Source organism: Loxodonta africana, chromosome 2 (genome assembly GCF_030014295.1).
Source record: "Loxodonta africana isolate mLoxAfr1 chromosome 2, mLoxAfr1.hap2, whole genome shotgun sequence".
In the NCBI taxonomy this organism is placed as follows: Eukaryota; Metazoa; Chordata; class Mammalia; order Proboscidea; family Elephantidae; genus Loxodonta; species Loxodonta africana.
Window position 1 is genome coordinate 229,263,006 of NC_087343.1, and position 7,753 is coordinate 229,270,758.

At 44.0% G+C, this 7,753-nt stretch overlaps 1 protein-coding gene across 2 annotated transcripts; it reads right to left on the reverse strand.

Moving 5' to 3' along the window:
* Positions 1 to 288: 288 nt before the first annotated feature.
* On the reverse strand, positions 289 to 7,121 carry S100B (S100 calcium binding protein B). 2 transcript variants are annotated; one of them, XM_064279618.1, is made up of 3 exons: positions 7,041 to 7,121; positions 4,212 to 4,359; positions 289 to 930 (listed from the first exon to the last, which is right to left on the reverse strand). In XM_064279618.1, the coding sequence occupies exons 2-3, from the start codon at positions 4,347 to 4,349 to the stop codon at positions 790 to 792; spliced, it is 279 nt and encodes a 92-aa protein (XP_064135688.1). In that variant the 5' UTR covers positions 4,350 to 4,359; positions 7,041 to 7,121; the 3' UTR covers positions 289 to 789. The 2 variants fall into 2 exon arrangements, with proteins under 2 accessions (XP_064135688.1, XP_023396139.1); XM_023540371.2 differs by having other exon boundaries at positions 4,212 to 4,387; positions 7,041 to 7,085.
* Between the last annotated feature and the right edge of the window lie 632 nt (positions 7,122 to 7,753).

The following is a 7,753-nucleotide window of genomic DNA, read 5'->3' on the forward strand; positions in this document are numbered from 1 at the left end:
AGTCACAGCTCAGCATGGGGAAAGGCATTAAATGTGACTGTGCTTTTCTGGGTGGGTTTATGCTTTTTGGGGTGGGTGGAACAGGACAGTCAGCCCCTCTCACTATTTTAGGTTTCATTTGCACTAGTGGTGAGAAGATTTAAGGAAGGGCAGCCTTTTCGATGATGGTGGACAAGGCTTTGTATTTTTAAGTGTGGTGAAACCTTGCCAAAAATCAGCCTTGTTGCTGTGGAGGAAACTCTGACTCGTGGTGACCCCATGCATGTCAGGGTGGAACTGTGCTTCACAGCGTTTTCAGTGGGTGATTTTTCAAAAGTAAGCCTTTCTACTGAGGCACCTGTGGGTAGACTCTAACCTCCAATCCTTCGGTTAGTAGTCGATAACTGTTTACAGCACCCAGGGACTCCAGGGAAACCACAAATGCCCCCAGAGTCATTTTCGGTCATCAGTTTTGTTTTTCTGAGTTAGGATTCTACACGCCCGTGGCAGCCTCTATAACCCATGCTTTGTAACTACGCCTTGAGTTTCCCAAAATATTATTACCAAGAGTCCTTGGGACCAGTCAGCTTATGTGTGTGCCTAATAACATAGCAGAATAATAGTGTGGGGCTTTAAAAACCACCCTTGGAAAGAGGTTTTCATTTTTTCACTCACAAAGCAAATAAGCTTCCTAATTAGCTACAACACGCCTGAAAAGCTCTGCTCCTACTAGTCAGCAAGCCCCTGCTCTGTGCTGCCTTGTATGACCTTCATCTCTGTTACAAGGACAGGCTGGCTGCTTTCTCCATTTCACTCATGTTCAAAGAACTCGTGGCAGGCAGTGGTAACCATGGCAACGAAGGCCATAAATTCCTGGAAGTCACATTCGCCGTCTCCATCACTGTCCAGCGTTTCCATGACTTTGTCCACAACCTCTTGCTCCTTGATTTCCTAAGAGAGTAAAAGGAGTTGCCCAATTTGTTTTTAAGTAGCATTTAGGGCTACCAAAACATGATTAAAAGTTAGATGAGTCTTATAATTTTTATTAAAAATAACCTAAGATAAAATGTAAAATACCAGAAATAATTTCTTCTGTCACCAGGGCCTTTATTGACTGGGCAGAAGTCTGTGGAGGTCTGTGCTATTTTGTTCCACCTTATTTTAGGTCCAGTGGAACCTGGGCTTCTTGCAAAGACTGAGTGGAAGAACCAAGATCTGAAAAACTACAGGTTGTTAAACAAAACACCTGGAAAAAGGAACTCTGGCCAGATCAGCCAGCGCATGTTCTATGCAGATGTCTTGAAGGAAAAAAATGAGGTTTTAGTACCTGTAAGTTTTCAGGTGTTTATGTGGAAGTCTATAGAGTGAAGGCTGTCAATGGATTTTAATTCACTGAAAGTTTTCTCTGTGGCCAGAATTACTCTGGGACACGGCCCAAATCTGTTTACTCCTTACATTCTTTTTCCCTCTTGAGTTGTTTTCTAGGGGTCATTAGAATTTTCCTTGACAGTCCTTCTGCCCAGCACGGAAGCCAAGTGAATGCTCTGCTTCTGAAGTAACGTACAAGGCCTCAGAGGAACAACTGCAGTGCTGGGTTACCAATGCCGCGCAGAAAGAATGTGGGCACTGGAGACTGGAGAAGAACATAAATGCAGATTGTTCAGAATAACAAATCCCCAGGGCAGGAGAGCTTGGCCCAAAGAAGCAACTCTAATGTACAAAGGCTACCTTGAATATAAAATATACACGTATGAGATAAATATGTAAAAGCTGCGGTTCTAGTGGGGTTTGGGTGGGACCTATGAGCATCTGCTAAAAGGTAAATGGGAGGAGTACATTAATTTCAATCATATTGTAGATTTCCCTCTAAACTGAAATTATCTCGGTAAAACTAGGCCAACAAATTCATGATGCCCTAAGACATTCGTTGTTATGTGCTGTAGAGTCGATGTGACTTGCGGCCACCCCATGTGACGGAGTAGAACTGCCCCGTAGGGTTTCCTAGACTGTAATCTATATGGGAGCAGGTCACCAGGTCTTTCTCCCATGGAGCCACTTGGTGGGTTCAAACCGCCAACCTTTTGGTTAGCAACTGAGTGCTGAACCGTGGTGCCACCAGGGCTCCTTTTGATACACTTACCATGAATTATTTGTCTTTTCTAAATGGTGATTCCAAGATGCTAATCTTTTTCTGTGTTTTAAAATTAGTAACTGGTAATAGGGGCCGCCACTGAACATTTACTGTATGCTAAGCTTTTTTTTTAAGCATTTGACAGACAGGGTCTCATTTCATCCTTTTTACAGGAGAAACTGGGACTTGTTAAGTCTGAAGGCAGAACTGGTGGGACTAGATGACATCATGCTGTGGAAGAGCTGGCAACTTGAATGCCTGAGAAAAAAAGTCCCAGGGCCTGAGCCTTAGGGATGCCCCTGGCACATCTGCAAGTCCCAGTCACTCGACTATGGAGTATTGGGGTGGGAGCAGTAACAGGAAGGCCCCAGCCAATCTCCCAGACAATGTGTAGTCTTTGTTGCTGGTTTTTTTGTGGTGGTTGTGTGCCATCAAGTTGATTCCAACTCGCAGTGACCCTATATGACAGAGTAGAACAGCCCCATAGGATTTCCCAGGCTGTAATCTTTATGGGAGGAGATCACCAGGTCTTTTCTCTCACAGAGCTGCTGGGTGGGCCCGAACCACCGACCTTTCGGTTAGTAGCCCAGTGCTAACCATTGCGCAACCAGGGCTACTGGTGCCCTGGGCTTATTGTCTGGCACTGAGTGGCCTAACTTGGGGAGGTCAGCTTCTCTTCACCAGGTAGAAGGGCTCTGCCCTGGTGCTTGTGTCTTCCCCAGAATTAGCATTTGGTCAGACTCTAGTGCATTGGTTCATTGTCCAGCCATTTCTCCTGCATGTCATAGGTCTCCTCTTAGTGATCCAGGAAAGTCCTCATCGGCAGGAAACATATCTCACATGTGTGCACCATGAGTATTTCAATCTGGCTCAAAGTGTGACAGGAGCCAGCTTAGGTTCTGAGCCCTCAGGGAACATCAGGGAACAGGGGGATTACAGTTCATTGCCAAGGGTACAAGGTTGGTGCGTAGTAGAGACTGGGTGGATGGCTGACCCAAGGGCACAAGGTTGGTGCGTAGTAGAGACTGGGTGGACGGCTGACCCAGGGGCGCAAGGTTGGTGTGTAGTAGAGACTGGGTAGATGGCTGACCCAAGGGGCAGTGGAGACAGTCCAGGTAGGGAAATACGTCCCTCAGTGTAGGTGTCTGGACATGCTTCCACCTCAGGCCAGAAAGTGAACTGCCTGGGGAAGAGCAAGGCTCTTCAGGAACCCTAGTTTCCTAAGTTAGGGGCCAACACTGAGGACAGTTTTTCCATCCAACATCACTTCCTCTGTGGAGCCTCCGGCACAACCTCAGGGCTCTGAAGGACATGCACAGACCTCTCTGATGCCCTCAGTAGACCGGATCACAATTATTCACTGATGTGCCCAGTTGGGGTGCCCCGAAGGCAGAGGCCATGTCCGTCATGTGTGTATCTCATAGTATTGAACACAGGCACCACTCAGTAAATGTTTGCTGAGTGTCTGGCATCTTTTATCTCCATGGTGCGTCCTGAACATATAGCTGAAGCCCAAATGGATCTGTTTCCCAAAGACAAAAGCTCATTTTTAAGTTTTCTTATGATATGTTTGCTATGGCCCATGTTATGTCATGAGCATATTTTCCATTCCATTCTACTATCATTATCGCTGTAAATTCTTAGATTTTCAGGGAAAAGTCACATAATTTGGGACCCATACTTTTGCTTTTAAGACAGCAGTTTTTCCTTAATGTACCTACTATACACAAGACAAATCAAGAAAATGAAAACAGTGGGGCCCCTCTAAGCTGCCTCAGTAATGAGGGGTCAGTTGTGCTTTCAGAAGCAACCCAGGAGTCCTGAAACAGATTTGGAATCACCTTCAGGGCATCTCAGAAGAGAATGTGTACAGGTGGCTTTATAAGTAGAAAAAAAAAAACCAAACCCATTGTGGTCGAGTTGATTTTGACTCACAGCGACCCTACGGGACAGAGTAAAACTGCCCACAGGGTGTCCAATGAGCCTGATGGATTCGAACTGCCAGGGTTTTGGTTAGCACCTGTAGCTCTTAACCACTACGCCACCACGGTTCCCAAAAAGGAAGATGGATAAACTGTTGATTTCACAAAGGAATACTCACCTCTAAAAAATGGGAAAGCTCATTGTTGATGAGCTCCTTGAGTTCAGACTTCTTTAGCTTGTGCTTGTCACCTTCCTTTCCAGAATATTGATGGAAAACATCAATGAGGGACACCATAGCCTTCTCCAGCTCAGACATCCTACAGGTTCTACAAGGGAAAGATGTCTTCTCATGTGCTGTGTTTTGTTTGGACATAAAACATTTAATGTAATGTCTGCAGAGACCTCTATCCAGGGTCACACACATTTTATCTAAGAATAAATTTGACAAGAAAAGTGCAGGCCCTTCCAAAAGATTCTAAGGAACATAAATATAGAACCTTGTTTTCCCCTGAATTAATATAAAAATTAAACTCATTTTTAATAAAGATCTTAATGCAATTTTTTATAGGTGAGCAACATGACAAAAAACAGTTGTCAAATCCAACTGGAAAAATAAATATGGTAGAATTGCCACAATTTATTTTTTCTTAAAGAAGAATATCGAGAGGCACCCTGACCTACCAGAAACGAAAATGTATTATAAGTCTGAACGATTGAACTGGTGTGTCCTGACAGAGGCGTAGAGAGAATGCAGCTGGAGGCTGAGCCGCAGCCCAAGCATTTCGTTAGTATTCATGAAGGCGCCTATCCAAGTGAATGGGGAAATGGTGGGTTATTCAAGAAACTGACTGGGACAAACCTTGGAAAGAAGTGTTTCTCTGTAGATACCAAAGCAAGAAGTTTCCTGCTTCCCTCATACCATGTACTTTATATCGTGGCCAGTGAATTGAGGAACTATTTCCTCAATCCCAGCAGCATGGCACTCTTTACAAAGGGTGGCTGGTTCATTGTCTCACAAAACTGAGAAGCTCAGGCAGAGACGTTTACCCACTTTGGACCTTGAATTCTAATCATTAAATCAAGTAAAAACCTTTGCAGTGCTGTAACTAAAAATAAATTTCACTGTTGAAAAATCACTCCCATGTTGAATATATCATTTACATCTTAAAATAAAAGTTTAAAATCTTATTTATTTCTAATCTCCCAAAGGGAACATGATTGAGGTTATTTTTGTCTTCGCCTGATCTTCGCCGAAGCCACGCTATTAGTAACCAGGGTACTTTGCTTAAATCCCTAAGAATCAGGTATTTCATATATATAAGACAATTCAGATGAGTTAAAATCTCTAAGATTTCATACTTTCCCATTCTTTGCCCTCAAGTTTTCAACTACTGATTTTTTTTTTTTTTTTTAAGAAACCTAGTAAACTTTTGCTTCATCCTGATGTTGCTTTAAGTCCATGATGATTTGGGGAAGAGAAGGTTCGATGATTTTTCTCTAAAGCATGAGTAATGGGTTTTAAAAAAAAAAGGCAAAAAACACATATTTCATATATGAACACCAATCCCATTGCTGTCAAGTCGATTCCAACTTACAGCGACCCCATAGGGCAGAGTAGAACTGCCCCAAAGGATTCCCAAGGGGTGGCTGGTGGATTCGAACTGCTAACCTTTTGGTTAGCAGCCAAGCTGTTAACCACTGTGCCACCAGAGCTCCATCATATATTATAAAATTATAGAACTCCATAAAATGTAGTTTTCTTCTTAACCTTACTGCAAATTCATTTTTTCTTCCCTGTGACTTAAGAAACGGTTGATGGTGTAAAGATTATCTTTTAAGAAAGTTGCAAGCAAATACCCATATTTCCTTCTCACTTCCCTTTGGGAAAGTTCTGCATTAATCTTTTTATTTTGGAAATGAGACTTCTGGAGCTTCCGCTGTTCAGGAAGACACACCTACACATCACATACACTCTGAGAGCCCACTCTAAAGGGCTCTACCTCTTTGAGGGATTGTAAGACTGAGGAAAGTTAAAACCCACCAAAAAAACCAAACCTGTTGCCGTCAAGTTGATTCCGACTCACAGCGACCCTATAGGACAGAGTAGAACTGCCCCATAGGGTTTCCGAGAAGCGCCTGGTGGATTCGAACTGCTGACCTTTTGGTGAGTAGCCATAGCTTTTCACAACTACGCCACCTGGGTTCCCTAAAACTCACCAGAAACCTAAGCTTTTTTTTTTTTTTTTTCTTTTTGACCCAATTCGTTGTTTATTTGTGAAGACCTTCCCCAACTGTCATGGAATTTTTGAGTGGTGTCCAGCAGGACATGGACATTTCAAATCGAGGGAAATGAGAAAACCAGGAAGTAATAACTTATCCAGGACCATGGAAGAAGTAAAAAGCAGGATGAAAATAAAACATTTGTTTATGATACAAGGCTAAACTGGTATTAGGTTCTAAACTGTTCTCAGCCCCAGACCCAATGCCCCAACTCATAGAGACCCTAAAGGACAGAGTAGAACTGCCCCATAGTTTTTTTAAGGCTGTAATCTTTATGAAAGCAGGCTGCCACATCTTTCTGCAGTGAAGTGGCTGGTGGATTCGAACCTCTGACCTTTCAGTTAGCAGCCAAGCACTTTAACCACTGCACCACTAGGGCTCCTATTCTGAGCCCCAGTGGGGAACAAAAAGTTAGAGAAGAGTTGGGGAAGAAGCATTTGTACCTCTGGGAAAATGTCAGCAATTGCTTCTAAGCCCTTAGACCTGAGGCTTCTCTGATTCGTGGTCACAGAAACAAGTAAAACGCACCTCTGGCTGTCTAGTGTGGACATCCTCGGGTCCACAAAGCAGTAATAAGATCAACAATTAAGATTTAAGCATGCAGTGCTGTTGACACTTTTGAAATGCTGCCAGTTATCTTAAGGACGCCTTTTAGCCACTACCCAACCCCTAGCCCCATCCCTTTCCCCCTTCTCTCCAAAGACAGAAAAGAGCCGCCCTTCCTCACCTGCTTTGCTGTTTTGTGGTCTCTGGCTGCAGCAGCGGAGTGGCAGGAGTGGCAGACAGAAGCAGGCTCTTATTCCTTCCTCCCAGGCGGAGGGGGAGTGGACCCTGGTGCAGACGCACTGCAGGCAGTGGCAGCCAATGGGGGCCAAGGGCGGGGAGGCGGCTGGGGCAGACAGGCCGGCACACAGGGCTGCATTGACCAAGCGACCGCCCAGGGACTTGCTGGACAGCCAGGACTGCGCAGGGGCCAAGGGAAAGAAAGAGCCCTGTTGGGCAGGAAGCAGGAGTCAGCTTTTTGCGCTTTTTTTTTTTTTAATTACATGAATATTGATGTTCCTCTCAAAAGCAGTGTGGGGGTGGGGAAAAGAGAGCGAGATGGATTAATTAATTCAAACAAAGCAAATGTCCAGCCAAGAACAAGAAGCTTCCAAGTACAGGCGGAATGTAGGAGATTAAGCACACAGGCATCGCTCAATAAATGTTTGCTGAGTGAATGCCCGGCTTCTTTTATTTCCGTGGTGAGGACCGAACATCTAGCTAGCTAAAGCCAAAATAGATCCTTTTCCCAAAGACAAAAGCTCATTTTTAAGAGTTTTCTTATGATATGTCCACTATGGCCCATGATAAGTCATGATGAGTATATTTTCCATTTTTTTTTTTTTTATTCTGCTATCGTTATCACTGGAAATCCTTAGATGAACCTCAACTGTCTTC

Excerpts from the sequence above, each read along its gene's own strand:
- S100B (XM_064279618.1), bottom strand. The coding sequence starts at position 4,349 with ATGTCTGAGCTGGAGAAGGCTATGGTGTCCCTCATTGATGTTTTCCAT. Across the intron at positions 931-4,211 it reads AGCTTTCCCATTTTTTAGAG|GAAATCAAGGAGCAAGAGGT; the intron begins GTGAGTATTCCT and ends TTACTCTCTTAG.